The 27077-nt window shown below is 45.0% G+C and overlaps 1 protein-coding gene across 1 annotated transcript; it reads left to right on the top strand.

The window, feature by feature from the left end:
* Positions 1–3740: 3740 nt before the first annotated feature.
* Positions 3741–12468, top strand: LOC100193690 (uncharacterized). The gene is made up of 7 exons (NM_001367035.1): positions 3741–4019; positions 10397–10589; positions 11059–11150; positions 11366–11492; positions 11573–11658; positions 12005–12070; positions 12154–12468. The coding sequence occupies exons 1-7, from the start codon at positions 3819–3821 to the stop codon at positions 12268–12270; spliced, it is 882 nt and encodes a 293-aa protein (NP_001353964.1). The 5' UTR covers positions 3741–3818; the 3' UTR covers positions 12271–12468.
* Positions 12469–27077: the final 14609 nt, after the last annotated feature.

The following is a 27077-nucleotide window of genomic DNA, read 5'->3' as shown; positions in this document are numbered from 1 at the left end:
CTTATGTTAGCACCAAAAAACAATTAGCCGATATCTTTACCAAACCATTAGATGAGAAAACCTTTACCAAATTTAGGAATGAGCTAAACATTCTTGATTCTTGGAACTTTGATTGATACTTTGCACACATAGCTTATTTATATACCTTTGATCATATCTCTTTTATGTCTACAACTAATATGTTTTCAAGTGTATTCCTATGCTAAGTCGTAGATTGAAAGGGAAATGAAGTCTTCGGCAAAGACAAGGCTTCCACTCCACTCTATCGGTATTATTTACACTTCGCCGTCACTCCGTACCGCTCTCCACTTTGGTATAATCTTCACTCTTATTACTAGTACCAATGGGGAGAAAGTAAAAAGGGCTCTAAAGACTCCGCTTTTGGCGATTAATGCCAAAGGGCGAGAGAGTATTAGCCCAAAGCAAAAGGACCGCACCACCACCAATTTCAAAGTTTAAAATGAAGTTTTCAATTCGTATCTTATGATGAAATATTTAAAGGAGGATTTTTTTTCCAATTGGTTAGCATTTTTCAAATTGGTATAGCTAATCTTCTTTCAATTGGTAAAACCTCTCTTGAACACTAAGAGGAGAATTTCAATTCAGGGGGAGTTTTTGTTTAAGTCAAAGGAAAAAGCATTTGAAACATGGGGAGAAAATTTTAAATCTTGAAAATGCTTCTTGCAACATACCTTTGTCTATTTGCAAAAGGACTTTGAAAAGATTTTCCAAAAGATTTTCCAAAAACAAAACAAGTGGTGCAAGCGTGGTCCAAAAATGTTAAAAAGAAAGAAAGCAATCCATGCAAATCTAATGAAGGTGTAAATTGGTTTAATTCCAAGCAACCTTTGCACTTGCCTTAGGCAAACTAGTTCAATTCTGCACTTATATATTTGCTTTGGTTTGTGTTGGCATCAATCACCAAAAAGGGGGAGATTGAAAGAGAAATAGGCTCAAACCTTTTCCTAAATGATTTTGGTGGTTGAATTGCCCAACACAAATAATTGGACTAACTAGTTTGCTCTAGATTATATGTTCTACCGGTGCCAAAGGTTCAACACAAACCAATGAAAAGATTAAAGTTAGGGTTCAAAAGAAAGGATCAAAAGAAACCGAAGTGAACCCTGGTCTGGCGCATCGGACTGTCCGGTGTGCCACCGGACAGTGTCCAGTGCACCACCGGACAGTGTCCAGTGCACCACTGGACAGTGTCTGGTGCACCAGGGTGGATCGACTTCAAACTCTTCACCTTCGGGTTTCTGAGTCCGCGCTCCGCTATAATTCACCGGACTGTCCGGTGGGTCACCGGACTGTCCGGTGTGCCAGCGGAGCAACGACTCGCTAGCGCAACGGTCGACTCCAACGGTCGACTGACATCTGCACAGTGCGCGGACAGTTCGCGCAGAGTCAGAGCAGCGCCATAAGGCGCACCGGACTGTCCGGTGGCCCAGGCTGTCAGAGCTCAAACGGTCGAAACCGTCAGAACCCTAACGGTTGGGTGACGTGGCTGGCGCATCGAACAGTGTCCGGTGGCGCACCGACTGTCCGGTGCGCCCATCGACAGCAGCCCTCCCCAACGGTTGTTTTGGTGGTTGGGGCTATAAATACCCCCCAACCACCTCTATTCAAGGCATCCAAGTTTTCAGTATAGTGCATTCAATACAAGAGCTCTAGACTTCACTCTAAGACACAAACAAGAGATCAAATCCTCTCCCAAGTCCAAAATCACTCCAAACACTTAGTGACTAGTGAGAGAGAGATTTTCGTGTTCATTTGAGTTCTTGTCGCTTGGATCGCTTTTCTTCTTCCCCATTCTTGTTCCCAGGACACTTGTAATCAAAGCAAGAGACACCAATTGTGTGGTGGTCCTTGCGGGGTCTAAGGGCATGTTTGGTTCACTACCTCAATTGCCACACTTTGCCTAACTTTTCTGCCTAAAGTTAGTTATTCAATTCGAATGACTAACCTTAGGCAAAGTGTGGCACATTTAGCCACAAACCAAACAAGCCCTAAGTGACCCATTTGATTGAGGAGAAAAGCTCACTCGGTTTAGGTGACCGTTTGAGAGAGGGAAAGGGTTGAAAGAGACCCGGTCTTTGTGACCACCTCAATGAGGAGTAGGTTTGCAAGAACCGAACCTCGTAAAACAAATCACCGTGTCATCCGCTCTATTTCTTTGGTTGATTTGTTTTCACCCTCTCTTTCGGACTCAACTTTATTTCTAACGCTAACCCCAGCTTGTAGTTGTGCTTAAAGTTTATAAATTTCAGATTTGCCTATTCACCCCCTCTAGGCGACTTTCACATATATAACATGTTTAAGGGTGCAAACATCAGATAGTTACCATTTTACTTTAAGTTGCATTTTAGGCCCCTGTTTTAGCTCTTTTGGACTTGAAACCTTCAAATTGGCATCAGGTGGACATGTGTTCATACTCATTAAACTAGTTAGCCTATATATGATGTGTTGGACACTTAATCACTAATATAAATAAAAATGACTATCTAGCATATTTCTCTTTCACATACAGGTCCCTAAACTCTCAAAATGATTTTAGGTCCTTAAACGTGTTTGGTCGTATTAGCTAGGTCCCAAACTCTCAAAACGAATTTTTAGGTCCCTAAACTTGTTCCAGGGCACACTACAGATCCAAACAGGTCCAATCTCGAAGTATGAGCCTACGTGTCGCTGTTGACGTGGATAACCGATGATGTAACCTATCTTATAGGGACTAGAATTTTTTTTGGCACAAAGTTTTTTTTGCAATTTGACTCTCGAATTATTTTACATTTTTAACGTAAATATAAGCATGAGTGTGTCATCAAAACCACACCAAAACTAATTTGACAGTTTATACCTAGTTCTTGAAACAAATTTGAAGTTTATACATGAATGGGAAAATATGGAGAATATACTCCTCTCTGATCACATAGTTTATACCACATTATCATAACATCAATTTATACCATAATTGTATGTGAAGGATTATACGAGAACCACAAAACAAATATGAAGAAGCATGTTAGTTATAAATATAACTATAAGTTTGATAATGTGAATTTTTGTAGTCATATTTATAACTAAGAGGTGGTTTGTATTTGTTTTGTAATTCTAGTATAATCCTTCAAATACAATTCTAGTATAAGTTTATGGCATGATAACATGGTATAAAATATATTATCTGAGGGTACATTTTTCATATTTTCCATTGTTGTATAAAATTCGAATTTGTTTAAAAAATCGGATATAAACTTTGTCAAATTGGTTTTAGTGCCACACTCATACTTATATTTACCTTAAAAATTTTGTAAAAAAATACAATTCAAGAGTCAAATCGCTAAAAAAACTTGGTGCCAACAAAATTTCTAGTCTCTGTAAAATGCGTAACATCATAGGTTATTCACATTAGTAGCGCCACAAAGGCACATGCTGCGAGATTAGATCTGTTTACATATACAGTGTCTTAGAACAAGTTTAGGGACCTAAACATTCGTTTCAAGAGTTTGGGATCTAAATGATACGACCGAATAAGTCTTGGGATCTAAAAATTTGTTTTGACAGTTTGGGGACATGAATCACACCGTGGAACAAGTTTAGGACCTATGATGATGTACTTCACTCTTTATGTTTTCTCTCGGGCATCAAGAAACTGTCACTCGCCGCTGGGTCCGCCTAGTCAGCGACGCACCAAGCCCAGCAAGCAACAGTCCAACAGCCAACAACCAGCCAGCGCGCGCCGCCACCGACACGCACCGTCCGGTCCGCCGCTGCGTTGCCTTTGCCCCCTCCTCGAGGCTAGCCCCGCCTCGCGGGAGGAGATGGACTGCTGCCGGCACGTGAACCCGTTCCGCGCCTGCTCGGGGCTGCGCGGGCTGGGCTACCTCATGGTGGCGCTCGTCGCCGCCATCGTCGCCGTGTCCTACTACGCCGTCGTCGTCTACGCATGGGGCCCCATGCTCCTCGCCGGGGGAGCAGCCGCGGCAGGTGCTGCCGCCGTGATCGCCGCCTTCCACATACTCGTAAGCGCCGACGCCCTCACAAGTCACACCCCCTCTCCCCTTTCTGTTAAGATCTGTGTTCAGTACTACAGCGTGAGACATCTGCAATAAGCTTATAGAGCCTAAAAGATTTTATTTCCGTCCAAAGTTTCGTATACTAAACTATAGTGATTCCTATCATCTGCACATTTATCACCGTGGCTCCTTTGGATGGATTCTAGGGTTAGTTAAGCTATGCTTGTCATTTGTGGATCCCAGGCATGTACACTAGGTACTAGAATTATGATGCACGTACGCCTTGCTGGTGGTATTCTCTGTTCATCCCTGTACTATTGTGCAACTGTGAAAATGTATTTGACTTGTGAAGCAACTCCGTCATTTGTGGGACATAGTTCATTTAGTGTGACGGCTATCAGTGCTTAAGGTGAAGAATGTAGTAATTCATCTAGTGATTTGAAAGGGATTAGCTTAGCTGGCAGGTTGTTAAGCCAGCTGGCTTGTAACAGACTCGTTTGGCCACAGGCCTAGGGTATAAGTACTAGAGTTGTAAGCATTCAAAGATATGAAATGAAATAAGACTGGACACCACTTATCTCTGTTTGAGATTGTTCTTCACCCTTATCTCCGGCAACCGAGCAGCAGGCCTCACACCATGACATCTAGGCGCGTCGGTGGCCAAGGGGGTGCTACACTTGGTATCGGATTCAGCGATCCACGACAGCTCCGACGTCTTCGGTCATGAGTACGTCTTCATCATCTTCGACGGGCGGTTCTTCGTCACGTCATCACGGCTCCACCTCTTCTTCCATCGGCGTAGACACGATTTGTGTTAGACGCCATGGCTGAGTTGTCTCGGGCCGCGGAAGATCATTGGACACAGATGGAGACGTTGCAAGCCATCAATCAGCGTCTCAGGGCGGTTGAGAAGATTCAAACACAGCTGGTGGGACAACAAGCACTGTCGACATCCATGGCGGAACAAGCAACGAAGGATCGAGACATGATGACTCGACAAATTGAAGAGACTGGGAAGAGGGTTGCAGCATTGACCTTGGAGCGCATGGCTGAGGAGATGGATCGTTTTGGTGAGCCTGTTCCTGAACCTTCTTCTGATCATTCAGGGGCACCTCTTATTTCGCCACGGGGACCGCGTCCAGGGGGCCATATGCGTGGGCATCCAAGGTTTCATCGTGATACTGCACCTGGGTTTCCTCATCAGGATCAGGACATAGGAGGGCAAGCTTCATTGATGAAACTATCTTTTCCCAAGTTTCAGGGAAAAAATCCATCAATATGGTTGAACAAGGATTATTTCACCATTTTTCATGTTCCTCATACTATCTGGGCTATGGCTGCTTCTATGCATATGGAGGGAAAAGCGGCTAAGTGGTTACAGGTGTATAAGTTGCAACATACTTTGGGAAACTGGCAGAAATTTACAACTGCTGTTGTGGAGGCATTTGGATTATATTAATATCCCAAAGCCATGTATGATCTACTTCATGTGAAGCAAGAAGGATCGGTGGAGGATTATGTGGCTGTTTTTTATGATCTGAGATATTCCGCTGCTATGCATAATCCTACACTAGATGAGATATTCTTTGTACAACAATTTGTGAAGGGTCTCAAGCCTGAGATTCAGGGGTCAGTATTGTGCCAGGTTCCCACGACAGTGAATAGGGCGGTGTTGTTGGCCCAACTTCATCAGGATGTGCTAGAGATGAGCAAGTTTAAACCCCAAAAGCAACCTTATCCATTACGCCAAGGGAAGCCTGATGCCAAGAATGGGGCTGGTGGATTGGATTTCTCCAAAGAGAGGCAACTACGAGATTATAGGAGATTACATGGTCTTTGTTTCACTTGTGGAGAAAAGTATGAAGTAGGCCATGCGGCTAAATGCACTAAGAGGAATCAGGCTCAACTTCAGGTGTTGACAGCTGAGGATATGTCATTGGAATTGAGTGATGAGGTGTTGCGACATTTGGGACATGAAGATCAAGTGGTCGAAGGATTGTGTAACCTGTCTGTACATGCTGTTTCTGGTACTGAAGGGGTTGAGAGTATCAGATTGCGGGCTTTTGTGAAGAATCAAGTCTCTATGTTGTTGGTGGATTCTGGGAGTTCTGCCACATTCATCAATTATTCTTTTGTGCAGCAAGTTGGCATGACCACTATTTCCTGTTCTCCTGTCAAGGTGAAGGTGGCCAATTGGGCAGAATTGGTCAGTCAGTTGGTGGTTCCTGCTGTGGAGTGGTGGTGTGATGGACATACATTCCACACTGATATGATGGTGTTAGATCTGGGATCTTATGATGCCATATTGGGATTTGATTGGCTCAAAAGTCATAGCCCTATGACTTGTGGTTGGGACCAGAAAACCTTACAATTTTGGCATAAGAATGAAGTGGTTACTTTACAAGGGGTGGTTGCTGCTGAACCTTCCCCAGTGATTGAATTATCTGCTATACAGTTTAGAAAGTGGTTTAAGGGGAATGAGGTGTGGGCTCTTGCAGTTGTAGATTTCTGTGCTGAGGAGTCTGCTATACCTCCAATTTCTGATCAGCCTGAGGCCTTGACAGCTGTCTTAGCAGAATTCAGTGATGTTTTTGCAGATCCCAAGACTTTACCTCCAGCAAGGGTGTTTGATCATGTGATCCCTTTAGTGCCTGGGGCTGTGCCTGTAAATTCTAAGCCCTACAAATACTCTCCATTCCATAAGTCTGAGATTGAAAGGCAAGTGGAGGAGTTATTAGCTGCTGGACTGATCGAACCCAGTGCCAGCCCTTTTGCTTCACCTGTGTTGTTGGTTAAGAAAAAGGATGGCACCTGAAGATTTTATGTGGATTATCGTAAGTTGAATGATTTGACTATTAAAAATAGATTTCCTATGCCCCTAGTGGATGAGATCCTAGATGAGTTGTGTGGTACTCAATTTTCACTAGCTTGGACCTAAAGGCTGGGTATCACCAAGTGAGAATGAAGGATGGGGAAAAGTATAAGACAACTTTCAAAACTCATAGTGGGCATTATCAGTTCAAGGTTATGCCATTTGGGTTGACTAATGCGCCAGCAACCTTCCAATGTGCCATGAACTCTATTTTGGCTCCTTTCTTAAGGAAGTTTGCTTTGGTGTTTATTGATGACATTTTGATCTATAGTCCCTCCTTGGAGTTGCACTTGTTGCATTTGAGACAGATCTTATCTACTCTCAGGACACATCAGTTTTATATAAAGAAGTCCAAATGCAACTTTGTTCAAAGGAAGCTGGTGTATTTGGGACATATTATATCTGCAGAAGGTGTGGCTACAGATCCCAGCAAGACTTCTGCTATGTTGCAGTGGCCTTTTCCTACTTCTGTTACAGAAGTAAGAGCTTTTCTGGGCTTAACTGGGTACTATAGAAAATTTGTGCGACATTATGGAATAATTGCCAAACCTTTGACTTCATTGCTAAAAAAGAAGCAGTTTCAGTGGAATTCAGATGCTACAACTGCTTTTGAGACTTTGAAGCAAGCCATGAGTAGTACCCCTGTGTTGGCACTTCCTAGTTTTGAGGAATCCTTTACTGTTGAGACTGATGCTAGTGATATTGGATTAGGAGCAGTCTTGATGCAGAAAGATCAATCTATTGCTTTCTTGAGTAAAGCTTTAGCTAAGAAGAATAAACACTTATTCATTTATGAGGAGTTTTTGGCACTTATTATGGATGTGGAGAGATGGAGACCTTATTTGCAACACAAGGAGTTTACAATTAAGACTGATCACAAGGGCTTGTGTTTTTTGGAAGGTCAACTATTGCATTCAGATTTACAGAGAAAAGCTATGTCTAAATTGATGGGTCTTCAGTTTCATATTGTGTACAGGCAAGGCAAGGAGAATCTAGCTGCTGATGCACTGTCCAGGGTGGGTCATGTGTTGGCTATGCAAGGTGTCAGTGAGGTGAAGCCTTTATGGTTGCAGGAAATGCTTAATTCTTACAGGACTGACCCTATTTCCCAGCAGTTGCTTACTTCTTTAGCTGTGTATAGTCCTGATGAGCAAGGATTGTCTTTACACCAGGGCTTAATCAGAAGAGAAGATCAGATTTGGGTGGGGCACAATTCAGCTCTCAGGACAAAGTTGATAGCTGTTCTACATGACAGTGCCTTAGGTGGTCACTCTGGAATGATGGCCACTTACCAACGAGTCAAAAGAGCCTTTTATTGGAAGGGGTTGAAAGGGGATGTGACCAATTTTGTGAAACAGTGTGTTGTGTGTCAACAGGCTAAGGTTGATCATATTCACCCTTTGGGATTGTTGCAGCCTCTTCCTATCCCTAAAGGAGTATGGCAAGATATTTCTATGGATTTTCTGTGATATTGGTTGTGGTGGATAGGCTATCTAAATATGCCCATTTCTTTCCACTCAAGCATCCCTATTCTGCCCATCAGGTTGCTCAAGTGATATTTGACAATGTTTGCAAGCTGCATGGTATGCCACTCTCTATTGTGTCTGATAAAGTGTTCGCTAGTGGATTTTGGCAGCAACTATTCTCCCTGATGAATACTAAGCTTCTGATGTCTACTGCATACCATCCACAGACAGATGGGCAAAGTGAACGTGTGAATCAGTGTTTGGAAATGTATCTACGGTGTTCTGTGCATGCTTCACCAACTAAATGGAAAGCTTGGCTTCCATTGGCTGAACTGTGGCACAATACTTCATACCATTCTGCATTGGGCTGCTCTCCTTTCAAGGCTCTCTATGGTTATGACCCCCCTGTGGCTGCTGCTCCTCACTTTACTGATGCTTTTGATTAGTCAGTGTCTGAGTGTTGGAAGCTCGATCTCAACATTTGGAATTGTTGAAGCAGCAGTTGGTTAGGGCTCAAAATCGAATGAAGCAGCAAGCTGATAGAGGAAGGACTGATAGAGAATTTCAGTTGGGTGAGATGGTGTTACTTAAATTACAGCCCTATGTGCAAACACTCAGTGGTGTTTCAAGCTTCTCCCAAGTTATCCTTCAGATATTTTGGTCCTTTCAAGATAATACAACGTATTGGGTCGGTGGCTTATAGATTGGAGTTGCCTGAGGGATCTTTGATTCGTCCTGTTTTACATCTCTCAGTTGAAGCCATTTGTACCCAATTATAATCCGGTCTTTTCAGAGTTACCAACTACCCTGAATCTGGAGAAAGGGGCTTTGAGGCCGGTGAAGGTGTTGGACCGCCGTTTGGTCAAGAAGGTCAATCATTTTTCAAACAGTGGTCATAAATTAAAAGGTGTTGGTCGCCTTCAATCATTACCCATCCAGACACTTGTTTAAGGATTTAGGTACCACCAAAAATGTGAAAATTGTGAAGCAGAAGCTTGATAATGAAGTTGAAGCTAACATTAAGTTTTCCGTTGGGTATTAATTAGATGAAGGCACATTTCTATAATTAAAATGGGTACGTTGTGGAGTGTCTAGATTCTAATTTGATATCGTGTCTTTTAAGTTTTAAATCAGCGACAGCGTATTGCAATCCTCAATAAAGATCATGGCACCTTTATGACTATCAAGGACCCTTTTTGTTGCTGACTTTACAAATTTAAATAGTTGAGTATATCTCTTAATAAAACCATTTTAAAATGTACCAAAATTGGATTTGCCAACGATTTTTTTCCTTTTAAGTATTTTTTTGCTACTTGTTGTCATCAAACAATCTGGTAGTCCTTCCTTTCATAGCTGGAAGGTAGGTTTCATGGTGAAGTTTAACTGTACATAATATATTAGAACTGTACTTTTCTACTTGGTTTCTTCTTTGATTCAGCTGCTTTGGCCGCACCCTTACTGTATAGCTTATTTCTTTTTTGTTTGTACAGTTTTCCTTCTATATTATTTATATAATGCCAATACCACTGTTGGGTTCCCCCCTACTGTTTCTCGAAAAAAAATAGTCTATCAAAGAAAGCAATCTGTGCCAATGTTTTTTCATGATCTTATTTGAGCAGTTTACCTTCTTATTCTTTAGCATCGCCTTTTCTCTTGCATGAAGTGGTTGTTCCATTTCCTAGATTTCATATGGGGAAAAAAGCTTTGATTCTTCAAGCTAGACTGAGAATATCTCGTTTTATTCACAGTACCTTCGAATATATTATATTTTTTACTTTCTAACATAGAAGTGTAGGCCTGGTACAATGGTGAGAGTTGTCTCACTAAGTCATCAGGTCACGGGTTTGAAACAGCTTCTCCGCATTTGCGGGAGGAAGGCTTACCTTAGTTTATCCCTTCTCCGTGCTCCACTCATGTGGGAGCCTCCGGCACCAAGTCTGCCTTTTTTTCTTTCTAACATGAACTTTAAAATTAGAAATATGAATCTTGATTATATTTGATTCTGTCTTGCTTAAACTTCTTCAGGGATCTTGTTTCTTCTGCAGCTTGCAATGATTCTTTGGTGCTATTTGATGGCTGTTTTCACTGATCCTGGTGCTGTACCTGAAAACTGGAGACATGATGCTGAAGATAGCGGGAACCCTTCATTTTCCTCTTCAGATGAGCAAGAAAGTGCTCCTAGATATTGTTCTCGCTGTCAAAATGGCAAACCTCCCCGATGTCATCATTGTTCTGTTTGTAAGTCATCTTTCCTGTGGATGGCAACTAACCTTTCAATTTATGACCACTGTTTGAAAAATTGCAACAGAACCATTGTTCATTAGTAAGTCTTAAGTCTTTGCCAAAGTCACATGTTAACTAGTATTGTGATTGTTTTTTGGTACTGTTCAGTTTTTTTGGTTCCTGATCCAGATCTTTTTGTTGATGTTCCTTGCTATGATTAAAAAAAAAATCACTGTCAAATTTCTGCAAAATATCTTGTGGTTATAGTGTTATTGAACATCAACCAATCCTCATATAGCAAATCTACAAGATTTACATGCATACCCGAGGAGTTCTTTGTTTTCCTTCTGGTTTTATTAGCTCGGCTAAAAATCTGCCATTGGCTTGTCTTGTTTCTATCGCATCAATAAAATTTAGGATGAATAAGTTAGATGTCACCTAATCTTTGTGCAGGTTCTCGTTTTAACCTTTCCTTTTTATGCAGGTAACAGATGTGTGCTTAAAATGGACCATCACTGCATTTGGGTAGTTAATTGTGTTGGAGCAAGGAACTACAAGTATTTTCTCCTTTTTCTGGTACAACTGAAACATTTAATGCGGCTTCTGTGTTCTTGCTTATTCTACACATTTGTATCACTGAAACATGTACTAGTGTAATTAGAACAAAGGAAACATGATTGTATTTTTATTTACCTTTTATTTCTATGTGGTGATGTTCTCTGCTTGCCTGTTCAGATACCTTACTTCTTGCTATTTATTTCTCTTGAAGCTGATTTTCCTATGCTATATAGGTGTATACATTTATTGAGACTGTGCTGGATACCTTGGTACTACTTCCAAACTTCATTGAATTTTTTCAAGATGAACATAGGCGTTCAAGCTCTCCTGGGGATATTGCTATTCTATTTCTTGCTTTTGGTAAACCTTTTCCTTTCCTTGGAAGCATCAAACTTGCCTCAAAGTTGTGCAAGCTATGTAACAGTTGGTCTTTGTTGCAGTTCTCAATTTAGCATTTGCGCTGAGCCTCCTCTGTTTCATTGGCATGCACGCGTCTCTTGTTACACGTAACACGACTTCTATAGAGGTGATTCTGTGACATTAGTTCTTTTTTTTTGCGCTATTCATAAATGAACAAATGCCTTGATAACACATCAACCTTCATCTACCTAATTGCCTGTTAATCTGGAAACCACCATGCACGAGATTCAAAATGCAGTATTCATCAAATGTAATTGTATAGCGCACAAAAAGCCTTCACAAACTGTCCGGTCATTGTAATTCAGATTTTGGTTGTTTTTTTTCCTCTTGCCTCGCAGTCAATAATTTCAGCACTACATCCCAGTAGATTAATACCTTGTTTCCTTGATGGCATTCCGAAAACATTACAATCTTTATGATTGCTTTGGATGATTGGATCAATCTTGTTCCAGGTCTACGAACGGAAGAAGTCGGTTTCATGGAAATACGACCTAGGATGGAAACGAAACTTGGAGCAGGTAATCTTTACGGTGTAATCCACTGCCTGACCTTCATATCATACGTCCCGGCCATTTCTAACACGGGTTACCGGTTACCGCAGGTCTTTGGTACCAAAAAGTTGCTCTGGTTTGTTCCCTTATACTCCACAGAGGATCTGCACAACATCCCCGCGCTTCGAGGCATGGAGTTCCCTACTCGCTCCGACGCAATCGTCTAATTGCATGTGATGCCTAGCAGAGTGTTCTATGCCATAGGGTTTGTCTCACGTTTACACTATAGGATTTCTATACGGAGATCTGTTAATTCTTTTCTGTACAGAAATGCACACGCAGTTCTTTCGTGTACCAGCTGTAAGGACCAGACATGTATTTACACAATTCTGTTAATTCTTTGGTTGGTTTATATTTTAGACAAATTATTTTCCTCCCGTGCAGCAACTCCAGAAGAAAGTGATCAACTGCTAACACGCCTTGACCCTCGTTTTTTATTTCTCTTGGCCAAACTCGTATGCTTCCCCGTCGCACGGCAGATGCTGCAGCGACAAGGTGAGGTGGAGGCATCTCCCTTTTCTTTTCTTAGGGTGTGTTTCGGTGCAATGGCAAGACATGATGAGATAATACGATCTTTTAAATAAAGTTGTTTGGTTCAGGTTCAAGGGTTAAAACAAGACTATCTCAATGTTGTCTCCGGTTATTCTTCAAAATTGGAGAGACAAGAGAAAACGCTAGGAGATGTTTCTATCCTAGCTGTTCCGCAACCCAACACGCCCTTAATTTCCAGACCAAAGACAAAACTGAGGATTGATCTGAAGAAGCAGGTGTGGGGTGCTGCAGATTGCCGGTTCCGCGGTTTGCCATCCGTGATCCTCAGCTCACCGGCGCTCTCTTCTGCGCAGCCAACTCAATGCCGCACGCCGTCTCAAGTAGGAGCGGTCGGATAAAAAAAAGGAACGACCTATTGGTTGTTGTCAACCTTTCTCGACACAACAAAACCGGTCTAATCTAATCTATGGGAGTGAAGGAAAGACCGCCGCCGCACCTTACTGTCCCATATGAGGTCGTCGCTATTCCTAACCGTTGCTAGGCGAGAAGAAACACCCTAATGATGATCTCCTCTAACCACAGAGATTATCTATCTATTGTTTACACATTTAGAGGCTAGGATTAAGGGCAAGGTTAGTAGCTCATACAACAACGGTATTCGAGCAAAGTTTTTTTTGCCCAAATTCCAAATCATAGATGCAAAGAACCTTTGATTAGGGTTGATCAAAGCAACCCCTTGAAGCCTCGTATCTACACATTAGACAAGTAGAAGGAGAAGATTACATCGCCCCAAACTGTAACCCTAAATCTGTAATCCCGAGCACAACACAGAGAAAAGAAAGAAGAGAGCAAATCGCCGAACAAGGTGATGCACCCATTGGTCCGGAGCGTGACCTCGTGCGAGCCCTTAGGGCCAGTTTGTTTCCTTGGAAATGAAACTCATTCCATAAATAACATTCTAGATATTAGATTCCTAAAGAAAGTAATTCTTTAGAATTTGATTCAATTCAATTTTTTTGTTTGGATGCTAATGGAATTTTTTTCCATGAATCAAATTCAATATCCTATTTGGATAGTTATATATGAAATTTACATATTTAGAGGCAAGTAACCACATAAACTTGTACACGACAAAATACACATGTTTCTTGTGTGCACATGTGCCTTGATGAGTCATATACATGTGCAATAGATTAGAGACAAGTTTTCACCCTACAATTTATCAAGTAGCATGCATCACGAGAATAGTAATAATAATGCAGATTTGTCTCAAATGTCTACATATCTGTCGGAGAGTAAATTCTCCGGCCGGGTGGCGAAACGCACCCGCCCTAAATCCTAAGATGAGGAGGGGCCTAAGCGTTTTGCCTGCTAGATGAAATCGGGAAGAACACAAGAAGGTTTAGAGTGGTTCGGCCCGCCGGAGCGTAATACCCTACTCCACCGTGTGATGTATTGAGCTTGATATCTTGTATGAACTTGTGAGTCTCAGTGAGCTTGAGCCTAAGTTGGGTCTGCCTTGTAACGTCGTGTGTCCTCCCTTTTATAGCTCAAGGGGGCACATATAAGAGTGCTGAGCCCCGACATGTGGGCCCAGGGGCAAAACGGAGGGAATACATATAGAAGTATCCAATGCCAATGTCGTCCAGAAGATCTCCGAGCGCCATAATGTCCGTAGTCCATATAGTATTAATATCTCGCGGCTGCTTCCTTGGTAACGCGCGAGCCATGATAAGCACAGTGTACGCCGCAGCACGGGCGTTCTGCCTGCCAACGGAATGGACAGGCACGCCGCCCGTCAGCGGAGTGGATAGGGCACATTAAATACTAAGGCGGCACATCGCCTGCCAGTGGAATGGACATGGCTCATTAAATGCCGAGGCGGCACATTACCTGCCAGTGGAATAGACAGGCGGCGCGCCTTATCCGCAATAAATGCAGCGGCCACGTGGCCCAGAGGCCTTACGTCAGGCTCCGCCCACTGGCTTACGTCACGGGCAGTTGGCCACGTGGTAGCATTGGGTCTCCGCCTGAGCGGGGAGCAGAAACGTACGCGGTATGGTCCGGACACGTGTCGGCTCCGGACCCCCGCCTGGCCTTGATCAAGGCCTGGGTATTCTTTGTCCCGGAATACCGGGACCTCACTGTGAGTGGCCCGGACCCCACACAGAGGGGTCCGGGACCCGTCCCAGGGGTCCGGTTCACGCCCGTGGGGGTCCTGGACCTTAGTCGGAGGTCCGGCCCGCATATATAGGGGTCCGGTACTTTCCCATGGGGGTCCAAACCCACTGTTAATGCCTTGGAGCATATCGTCTTCTCCGGCCACGTGGCGGCCCCGGAGCCGTCCACGCGGTGGGGTCGGGTACTATTTGCCACGCGACTAGAGATAGTCGCGTGGGCACCGCGCCTTCATACTGTAGAAAGGGGTACCCCTGTTTAGGGGTACCGACAATATCATTGGAACACATTACTTGCTACTCAATGTGATGTTCAATTCACCCAACATAAACTAAGACAGCAACATCAACACACCCAACAACAGTTCAATTCACCCAACCACAACTCGGTTCACTTTTTAAAGTTGCTTCAACAGCCATCTCTTCCTCAGAATCAATGGAAGTGCCAATAAGGACTCGTACTTGCGCGCATCACCTGTTAAGATATCAAACAAGTCTAAAAATGTGTCTTCATCTAACCCATCTATCTCCTCCAATGTGCTAAAAATTTATTTTGATGTTGGGCCTTTTGGTGCTTCATCCCTAATAGCTTTAGTGAACTTGTCTAATTTCTCCACCATTATTGAGGTGAAGGAATCACTGGACCGTTGCCTCTTCAAGCTTCCTGAGGTTGTTTATGAAGTAAGCTCTTTACCGGTTCCCTCTTCCTTACTCATATCTCTCGCACCATCAGCTGGGGTCTTTGCCGCTTCACCGGTTGCATGATCTTTTCCAAACACTAAGTTGATCGAGTCCCAATATAAGACTGTCTTGTGTCTGTACCCATTAGCTTCTTTATTTTTATGCAGAAAACAATTTGAGGTATCAGATCGACAAACTTATTAAAGGTATCAGATCGACAAACTTACTAATAGCAGCAAGCACTCATTTTTACCCTTTCTTTATTTTTCTGCAGAAAACAATTTGAGGTATCATGCTCTTTACCCTTTAATAGCAGCAAGCAGCAGCAAACAAAAGCAACAAGCACCCATTTTTACTGTAGCACTAATACAGAAAAACAAAAAAACTGAAACTTATTAAAGGTATCAGATCGACAATCTTACTAATACAGCAAGCACCCATTTTTACAGTATCAGATCGACAAACTTATTAAAGGGCACATGCAAATTTCAGATTTGACCATGTAGCTAAAAAACAAAAAAACCATTCATGATAGTGTAACAACATAAAAACAAAAAACTATAACTTACCGGCACATAAGCCTCCCATACAGAATCACTATCGACGGATATCTTGTTCTTGTTCCAATCCCAACCAAAGCTACTTGTTTGTAGCATACCATTGATGATACTATGATAGTGTGGTGCTTGTCAAATGTCTTGTTCCTTGACATGATGTTGTCTTTTGTGATTTCCACATTGCACTTTTCTCGAACATTCTTGATAGCAGCCGTGTAGACATGAGACTTCCACCCATTTTGGCATCTGTCACCCTTGTTGTAGTACTCCACAAATGTGTCAAGAAGTGCCTTGTCCATATCATCATTCCAAGAAATGTAGCCCCTGCCTGAGCCTGACTTCTTACCCTTCTCCATATCCTACTTAAGAACACGATGGCACACGGTTCTGCCAATGCCCGGACGCGCCCATCCCCCGCCCCATCTGTCGCGCCGCGTCTCTCTCGCCCCGCGTCCGCAGCTTCGTCTCTGGTGCCAAAAATCGCGTCCGTCATTTCCTCTCTGGTGCCAAGAATCGCGGCCGCTGCATCCTCCAATCAATACTACGGCCGCCGCTTCCTCCATCTGCACGGATCCGACTCACCTTCCAACCTTGGCACCTCCTTCCATTGACGACGCTCGTGCTCCCGCCCCGCCGCGTGCCCCCGCCCCCGTCCATCCCGCGCGTCGATGTCGCCCAATCCGTATCCCTCGCTCCGCCTACCCCGACGCACGCGGGTATGTGCCCGTGCGTGCCCGTGCGCCATGCCCCCGCCCTCCCCTTGTCCGTGACTCCCCTGTGAACCGCGACCCCTCCGCCATTCTCGCCGCCATCATCGCGCCCCGCCCCCATACGAGCCGGCCCCCTCCCCTCGCGACCGTCGAGCCCGTGCTTTCCTGCCATTCTCGCCGCCATCGTCGCGCTCGTGCCTTTGATGGAAGCCTGCCTCGTGATGCCAACGTCCGTCTCTCACCCCGCACGTCTTGGTCTGACCGCTGCGCTTGGCCCCCTCCCCCACGAGATTGTCTCTCCACTCGCCGCAATGCTGCAACACCCGGCGAGACTGCCGAAATTGTCGCCATCCTCCACCCCCGCTCTGCTCGCTATGGCAAGACTGTTGCGCCCACCCTCCACCATCGATGCGTCCATTTAAAGGGCATGATTTGTGGACATCGCAACAATGGAGGCGCTCCATCCTCCGCACGTCTCTGCCGGCGTCTGGTATTATTCGTCCTGCCGCGCCCAGGCCTCCAAATCATTGGTGTTTCCTTCACTGTTGCAGTTGCCAATTGTTTCTTCGCTAGCTCAGTCAATTAATCATCGGTGGATTTGTTTGGCTCCTATCACAGAGTTCCCGCTTGTCCAGATGGAGATCATGGATTTCTTCAAGATCAATGGAGCCCGACGTTGTTGGTGGAAGCAGCGCTAGTAGAAGTTCGAGGGCACGCGGGAGGATGCCAAGAAGAGTCGTAGGCTGCTGCCCTTCGTCCCAGTTCCAACCCCACCTAGCGGCTACAGCAGATGGCATTGCTGACATGCTTGGGACACTGCTATCCTTAGTCGATATCTCATGCCTCTGTTTTCAAACACTGGTTGGGGTCAGGATGCCAACTTGGCATTTCTTCGGAAGCATATGGGATCTTTATTTGAGAGACCTTCTAAGCCCTGATCCGTGAATATAAGGAGACATGATGTGCACTCAGGTGAGTTTTTGGCATTTTCATAAATCTGAGGGCGATGGGATGGATTCCAGACACTAGAGAAATGGGTGACTGACACATTTGCTAGGCACACTGCAGTTTTCCTGAAAGATGGTAATGGCACCCACTGGGTTGCAGAATCGAGATATGAAAAATAAAAAAGGTAGTATTTCTCTAAAAATTCTTAGTTCGGTTAGTAGCTAGGACTTTGACATATACGATTTAAGAACAATTGTAACACATAATTTGATTCAGCCTTGGCTATTTTACATAGCAAATATTTGTTGAGATTTCTTATTTTCTCCATGTAGTGAAATGATATTTCCAACTGTTAAATTTCAATGATATCTGTCAATGATGGCAGAGTGATGAAATCATTAGTATGACTCCATGGGATGAATGGTGGGGGATGTCACCCAAAGATGAGTCAAACCCTCAGATAGCACTTGGTAGTTGGTTCTGCTTTTTCTTTGTTAAAACTCGCTTTCATGTTCCTACTTTTCAAATTTTCTTTTGCAACATATGTTGTACTTCTCCCATGTCCATAATTTAATTCATGTTTGTCTTTCTACATTCTCATGTTTCTGAGATGACATGGATACAAATTAGAAGGGCATTACCAACATTATCAGCCTGAAGTACCACATTAATTTATCTTATGACCTATACCCACTTTACAAATTTTAACTGGAAGTTGGTATATAACACGAGCATTCTAAATTTACCTAAAACTCACAAGTAGACAAGCCATTTGCTGACACCGCTTTAGATTGCTAAGCATTCACTAACATTGAAAAAGTTCCTAGACATATCTTTTCTCCACACAATATTTCATCTATACATATTACTGTTTGTGTTGCACTGCTCAGTTCATCATAATTATTAATCCCAGGTAATGGCTATTATGTCCATGTGGACCAGATTGCAGCCACGTTATGCTTCTAACATATGGAATGAAGCCCTTAATAAATGACTTGGGACTGAGGTATATATCAATGTCATAGCTGATAGAGAATTGATGACGATTCTGCAGTTTGTTTGTAACATGTAGCTATCCATGAGGAGTTCGGTTCTATGTTTTGTTTCTGTATTCCATCTTAGTAACCCCAATTGACTTTGTTGTGTGAATCAAGTAGTTTATTTTCTTTCATCCATTTTTATTTTATTTATTTGATATTTCTATGATGGAAGTATTCAAAGTGACTAAAAGCTCGTCAGTGACTGAGGAAACATAGTGTCGGCGTTTCGACCCCGGGGGGTCCCTGGACCGACGAGTAAATTGTCGCTGCGTGTCCCAGCCCAGATAGGTCGGCGCGAGACGGGACACAAAGGGGGGAGAACAGTAAAGGGGAACCCGCGGCCTTCGTGTTGTCCTGTGCCCAGGGCGGATGGATGCGCTTGCAGTAGGGGGTTACAAGCGTTCGCGTGGGAGAGAGCGAGAGCCTTATGCGTCGGCCCGTTCTCCCGCGCGGCCAACCTTCTCGTACGAGAGCCCTGGACCTTCCTTTTATAGGCGTAAGGAGAGGGCCCAGGTGTACAATGGGGGGTGTAGCAGTGTGCTAACGTGTCTAGCAGAGAGGAGCTAGAGCCCTAAGTACATGTTGTCGTGGCAGTCGGAGAGGTTTTGGCACCCTGTTCATGTGATGTCGTGGCCATCAGAGGAGAGCTGGAGCCCTGCGGAAGGACAGCTATCGAGGCTGTCGGATCCTTGCTGACGTCTCCTTGCTGACGTAAGGGGCTGGGAGCTGCCGTCGTCATGGAGCGTGCGGGGTGTCATCATTACTTGTTTACTGGGGCGAGCCAGATGGGACGCCGGTCTTGTTCCCCGTAGCCTGAGCTAGCTAGGGGTAGGGTAATGATGGCCCCCTGGCGACGTGGCCGGTCCGGACCCGAGTTTGGGTGAGGTGGCGATTCCTCCGAGGTCGAGGTTGAGTCCGAGCCCTGGGGTCGGGCGAGGCGGAGTCCATCGTCTTCTGGAGCCGAGGCTGAGTATGAGCCCTGGGGTCGGGCGAGGCGGAGTTCGTTGTCTTCCGGAGCCGAGGCTGAGTCCGAGCCTTGGGGTCGGGCGAGGCAGAGTTCGTCGTCTTCCGGAGCCGAGGCTGAGTCCGAGCCCTGGGGTTGGGTGAGGCGAAGTCCATCTTCCGAGACCGAGACGGGGGCCGAACCCTGGGGTCGGGCGAGGCGGAGCTTCCTATGTCGCCCGAGGCTGGACTTAGCCGTTGTCGACCTCACTCTGGCGAGTGGCACGGCAGGCGGCGCTGTTTTCTTGTCAGGTCGGTCAGTGGAGCGGCGAAGTGATTGCGGTCACTTTGGCTCTGTTGACTGAAGAGCGTGCATCAGGATAAGGTGTCAGGCGATCCTTGCATTAAATGCTCCTGCAATATGGTCGGTTGGTGTGGCGATTTGGCCAAGGTTGCTTCTCCACGAAGCCTACCCGAGCTGAGCCTTAGGCGAGTCGATGGTGCGTCCGTTGCTTGAGGGGACCCTCGGGCGAGGCGTGAATCTTTCGGGGTCGGCTGTCTTTGCCCGAGGTCGGGCTCGGGCGAGGCGGGATCGTGTCCCTTGAGCGGAGCCTTGGCCTGAATCGCGCCCATCAGGCCTTCGCAGCTTTGTGCTGATGGGGTTTACCAGCTGAGATTAGGAGTCTTGGGGGTACCCCTAATTATGGTCCCCGACAGTAGCCCCCGAGCCTCAAAGGGAGTGTTGGCACTCGCTTGGAGGCTTTTGTCGCACTTTTTTGCAAGGGGACCGGCCTTTCTCGGTTGCATTTCGTTCCGGTGGGTGCGCGCGAGCGCACCCGCCGGGTGTAGCCCCCGAGGCCTCGGAGGAGTGTTTTGACTCCTTCGAGGTCTTAGTGCCTTTTGTGATGGCTCGACCGGTTTGGTTGTTCCCTCATACGAACTGGCCATAGCCCGGGTGCATAGTCGAGTCCCAAGTTCTCGGGCTGGTATGTTGACGCTGTCAACGGTTTGGTCGGAGCCGGGTTTGCGAGAGCAGCCCCCGAGCCTCCGCACAGAGCGAGAGGGTGGTCAAGGATAGACTCGGCTTTTTTCATATGCCCCTGCGTCGCCTTTCCGCAAGGAGAAGGGGGGGAAAGCGCCATGTTGCCCTCGGAGGGCGCCGAACATGGTGTCTCCAGTGAGTTGCTAACGGGTAATCCGAGTGGACACTAAGAGCACCTAGAGGGGGGTGAATAGGTGATCCTGTGAAACTTGAAAAACTTAAGCCACAAAACTTGGTTAATCGTTAGCACAATAATTGCCAAGTGGCTAGAGAGGAATCCTCAACAAAACACAATAACCAACAAGGATCAATCACAGAGATGGCACGGTGGTTATCCCATGGTTCGGCCAAGACCAACGCTTGCCTACTCCACGTTGTGGCGTCCCAACGGACGAGGGTTGCAATCAACCCCTCTCAAGCGGTCCAAAGACCCACTTGAATACCACGGTGTTTTGCTTGCTTGTTCTCAATCCCGTTTGCGAGGAATCTCCACAACTTGGAGCCTCTCGCCCTTACACTTGAAATTCACAAAGAACACGGAGCAAGGGAGGGATTAGCAACGCACACAAGACACAAGAATCAGAGTGTCAACACGCACACAAGTCGCAACAAAAGCTCGCAACACAACTCAATGAGTTCACAACTCCACTAGAGCTCTATATGCTATCACAATGAAACGAATGCGCGAAATTGATGTCTTGGTGCTTAGGAATGTTGTAGGAATGCTTGGTGTACTCCTCCATGCGCCTAGGGGTCCCTTTTATAGCCCCAAGGCAGCTAGGAGCCGTTGAGAGCAATCTTGGAAGGCTGATCTTGCCTTCTGTCGACTGGCGCACCAGACAGTCCGGTGCACACCGGACATTGTCCGGTGCCCGATTTCTTTCCATAAACGAAGCAGTCGACCGTTGGCAGGCTGAGAGCCGTTGGCGCACCGGACATGTCCGGTGCACACCGGACAGACCGGTGCCCCCTTCTAGCCGTTGGCCCGGCCACGTGTCCCGCGCAGATCGCGCGGCCGACCGTTGGCCCTGCCGACCGTTGGCTCGCCGGACAGTCAGGTGCACACCGGACAGTCAGGTGCACACCGGACAGTCCGGTGAATTATAGTCGTACGTCGACGATGAATTCTCGAGAGCGACGAGTTCGCCTGTGAACGACCCACCGGACAGTCCGGTGCACCACCGGACAGTCCGGTGAATTATAGCCGTACACCGCCGTCGAAGTCCCGAGAGCAGCCACTTTGCAGAGCCAGTCGGGTGCACCGGACACAGTGCACCATCGGACAGTCCGGTGCTCCAGACCGAGCATAGTCTTGGCTGCTCGAGCCAAGGCATTTTCAATTGGATTTTTCCTGTTTCCAGCACTTAGACACAATACATTAGTCTCTAAAACAATGTACTAAGTCTGAGAAACATACCTTTATCCTTGATTTGTACTTTGTCCACCTTTTTACACTTAGGCACTTGTGTTGGACACTAAACCACCAAAATACTTAGAAATGGCCCAAGGGCACATTTCCCTTTCAATCTCCCCCTTTTTGGTGATTTATGCCAACACAACATAAAGCTAGTAGAACAAATACAAAATCAATTCAAATAAGAACTCAAATTGTTTTGATTCAAATTTGACATATATGGATCACTCTTTGCCACCACTTGGTTTGTTTTTGAAATCAAACTCAAATTTCTATCTCTAAGTCAAACACACATGTTAAGACATAAAGAGAGTCATTCCAAGAGAAATTGATTCAAGATTTCAAAAACTCCCCTTTTTCCCATAATCAATACATCTCCCCACAAGAAGCCAACTTTTGACAAGAGAGACAATAAAAGAGTTTTGACAAACCAAAAGCTCTATTCTACTATTTTCAAAATCTCTCAAGTGGTAGCTGATCCATTTATCGCTTTGACCTTTATTTTCTCCCCCTTTGGCATCAAACACCAAAACAGGATCAATCTTGGCCCCTTAACCCCATTGCCTCACCAAAATCTTCAAATACGAACACATAGGCAATAAGAGTATAAAGATGAACTTGGAAAAGTTACTCTTTTCATCGGAGTGCAGTGGAAGTCTTGCATGGTCCAAGTCCACCTTTTCCCTTTCAATCCTCTTTTGAGACTAAAACAACCAAACTCAAGTACATGGTTAGTCTCAAAGGGTCAAGTTGTAGCACAGCTCCCCCTAAATATGTGCATCACTTGCAAAAAGGACTTGTGAGGTCCAGGGAGTGTTTGTACAACTTGAGCACCACAAAAAGCAACAAAATGCAGAATGAACATGATCAAAGGCATAAACACATGTATGCTATAATTCAATCCAAGTTCCGCGAATCTAAGATATTGAGCTCACTACGCAGCCTGCAAAAGGTCTTCTCATCTAGAGGCTTGGTAAAGATATCGGCTAGCTGGTTCTCGGTGCTAACATGAAACACTTCGATATCCCCCTTTTGTTGGTGGTCTCTCAAAAAGTGATGCCTGATGTCAATGTGCTTGGTGCGGCTGTGCTCAACAGGATTTTCCGCTATTCGGATAGCACTCTCATTATCACATAGGAGTGGGACTTTGCTCAGATTGTAGCCAAAGTCCCGGAGGGTTTGCCTCATCCAAAGTAGTTGCACGCAACACTGTCCTGCGGCAACGTACTCGGCCTCAGCGGTGGATAGGGCAACAGAGGTTTGTTTCTTAGAGTTCCATGACACCAGGGACCTTCCTAAGAATTGGCACGTCCCCGATGTACTCTTCCTATCGACCTTACATCCAGCATAGTCGGAATCTGAGTACCCAATCAAGTCAAAGTTAGACCCCTTTGGATACCAGATCCTGAAGCAAGGCGTAGCGACTAAATATCGAAGAATTCGCTTCACAGCCACTAAGTGACACTCCTTAGGATCGGATTGAAATCTAGCACACATGCATAAGCTAAGCATAATATCCGGTCTACTAGCACATAAATAAAGCAAAGAACCTATCATGGACCGGTATGCTTTTTGATTAATGGACTTACCACCTTTGTTGAGGTCGGTGTGTCCGTCAGTTCCCATCGGCGTCTTTGCGGGCTTGGCGTCCTTCATCCCAAACCTCTTTAGCAAATCTTGTGTATACTTCGTTTGGGAGATGAAGGTGCCGTCCTTGAGTTGCTTTACTTGGAACCCAAGGAAGTAGTTCAACTCGCCCATCATCGACATCTCGAATTTCTGCGTCATCACCCTGCTAAACTCTTCACAAGACTTTTGATTAGTAGAACCAAATATTATGTCATCGACATAAATTTGACACACAAAAAGATCACCATCGCAAGTCTTAGTAAAAAGAGTTGGATCGGCTTTCCCAACCTTGAAAGCATTAGCAATTAAAAAGTCTCTAAGGCATTCATACCATGCTCTTGGGGCTTGCTTAAGTCCATAGAGCGCCTTAGAGAGCTTACACACGTGGTCGGGGTACCGTTCATCCTCGAAGCCAGGGGGTTGCTCCACGTACACCTCCTCCTTGATCGGCCCGTTGAGGAAAGCGCTCTTCACATCCATTTGGTACAACCTGAAAGAATGGTGAGCGGCATATGCTAGCAAGATACGAATTGATTCTAGCCTAGCCACAGGAGCAAAAGTCTCCTCAAAGTCCAAACCTGTGACTTGGGCATAACCTTTTGCCACAAGTCGAGCCTTGTTCCTTGTCACCACCCCGTGCTCGTCCTGTTTGTTGCGGAACACCCACTTGGTTCCCACAACATTTTGCTTGGGACGAGGCACCAGTGTCCAAACTTCATTGCGCTTGAAGTTGTTGAGTTCCTCCTGCATGGCCAATACCCAGTCCGGATCTAGCAAGGCCTCTTCTACCCTGAAAGGCTCAATAGAAGAGACAAAAGAGTAATGCTCACAAAAATTAACTAATCTTGAACGAGTAGTTACTCCCTTGCTAATATCACCCAATATCTGGTCGACGGGATGATCCCTTTGAATTGTCGCTCGAACTTGGGTTGGAGGTGCCTGAGGTGCTTCTTCCTCTTCAACTTGAACATCCTGTGCTCCCCCTTGATCATGCGCCTCGTCATCTTGGGTTGGGGGATGCACCATAGTTGAGGAAGACGGTTGATCTTGCTCCAAATGTTCCTGGGGCCGTACATCTCCAATCGCCATGGTGCGTATCGCGGCCGTTGGAACGTCTTCTTCATCTACATCATCAAGATCAACAACTTGCTCTCTTGGAGAGCCATTAGTCTCATCAAATACAACGTCGCTAGAGACTTCAACCAAACCCGATGATTTGTTGAAGACCCTATATGCCTTTGTATTTGAATCATAACCTAATAAAAAACCTTCTATAGCTTTGGGAGCAAATTTAGAGGTTCTACCTTTCTTCACAAGAATATAACACTTGCTCCCAAAAACACAAAAATAAGACACATTGGGTTTGTTACCAGTCAGCAGCTCATATGAAGTCTTCTTGAGGAGGCGGTGAAGGTAGACCCTGTTGATGGCGTGGCAAGCCGTGTTCACGGCTTCTGACCAAAAACACTCGGGGGTCTTGAACTCTCCAAGCATAGTCCTCACCATATCTATGAGCGTCCTGTTCTTCCTCTCTACCACACCATTTTGTTGAGGTGTGTAGGGAGCGGAGAACTTGTGCTTGATCCCCTCCTCCTCAAGGAACTCCTCCACTTGAAGATTCTTGAATTCGGACCCGTTGTCACTCCTTATCTTCTTCACCTTGAGCTCAAACTCATTTTGAGCTCTCCTGAGGAAGCGCTTGAGGGTCCCTTGGGTTTCAGACTTATCCTGCAAAAAGAACACCTAAGTGAAGCGGGAAAAGTCATCAACAATAACTAGACCATACTTACTTCCTCCTATGCTCAGATAGGCGACGGGTCCGAAGAGGTCCATATGTAGCAGCTCCAGGGGTCTTGATGTTGTCATCACATTTTTGGTGTGATGAGAGCCTCCCACCTGTTTCCCTGCTTGACAAGCTGCACAAGGTCTATCTTTTTCGAAATGTACATTGGTTAGACCTATCACGTGTTCTCCCTTTAGAAGCTTGTGGAGGTTCTTCATCCCCACATGTGCTAAGCAGCGATGCCACAACCAGCCCATGCAAGTCTTAGCCATTAAGCATGCATCTAGACCGGCCTCTTCTTTTGCAAAATCAACTAAGTAAAGTTTGCCGTCTAGTACACCCTTAAAAGCTAGTGAACCATCACATCTTCTAAAGACAGACACATCTACATTTGTAAATAAACAATTATATCCCATATTACATAATTGACTGACAGATAGTAAATTATATCCAAGAGACTCAAAAAAACACATTAGAGATAGAGTGCTCATTAGATATTGCAATCTTGCCTAAACCTTTCACCTTGCCTTGGTTCCCATCACCGAATATGATTGAATCTTGGGAATCCTTATTCTTGACGTAGGAAGTGAACATCTTCTTCTCCCCCGTCATATGGTTTGTGCATCTGCTGTCGATAATCCAGCTTGAGCCCCCGGATGCATAAACCTGCAAGGCAAATTTAGGCTTGGGTCTTAGGTACCCAACTCTTGTTGGGTCCTACAAGGTTAGTCACAATTTCCTTAGGGACCCAAATGCAAGTTTTATCACCCTTGCATTTTGCCCCTAATTTCCTAGCCACTATCTTCCTATCCTTTCTACAAATAGCAAAGGAAGCATTTAAAGCATGATAAATTGTAGAGGGACCATTCACAACTTTTCTAGGAACATGATGAATATTTTTCCTAGGCATATCTCTACAATGCATATAGGAAGAACTAGAAGCATACATAGCATAAGAATCATAGGCATGTGAATCAAAAGCATTACAACTCCTATGAGACTGTCTTCTATCATTGTACATAAAAGCATGATTCTTTTTAGTACTACTTGTCATAGGGGCCTTCCCTTTCTCCTTGGCGGTGATGGGAGCCTTATGGCTTGTTAAGTTCTTGGCTTCCCTCTTGAAGCCAAGCCCATCCTTAATGGAGGGGTGTCTACCAATCGTGTAGGCATCCCTAGCAAATTTTAGTTTATCAAAATCACTTTTGCTAGCCTTAAGTTGGGCATTAAGACTAGCCATTTCATCATTTAATTTTGCAATAGAAGCTTTGTGTTCACTACAAGCATCAATATCAAAATCTTTACATCTATTGCAAATAACAACATTTTCTACACAAGTTGTTGATTTACTAGCTATTTCTAACTTAGCATTCAAATCATCATTAATGCTCCTTAAGCTAGAAATTGTCTTATGGCAAGAGGATAATTCACAAGAAAGCATTTCATTTCTCTTAATTTCTAAGGCATGAGATTTTTGTGCTTCTATAAATTTGTCATGTTCTTCATACAACAAATCTTCTTGTTTTTCTAGAAGCCTATTCTTATCATTCAAGGCATCA

This window comes from Zea mays, chromosome 2 (assembly GCF_902167145.1).
Source record: "Zea mays cultivar B73 chromosome 2, Zm-B73-REFERENCE-NAM-5.0, whole genome shotgun sequence".
Classification (NCBI taxonomy): Eukaryota; Viridiplantae; Streptophyta; class Magnoliopsida; order Poales; family Poaceae; genus Zea; species Zea mays.
The sequence above is the reverse complement of the archived record's forward strand: the minus strand, read 5'-3'. Positions and strand labels throughout refer to the sequence as shown.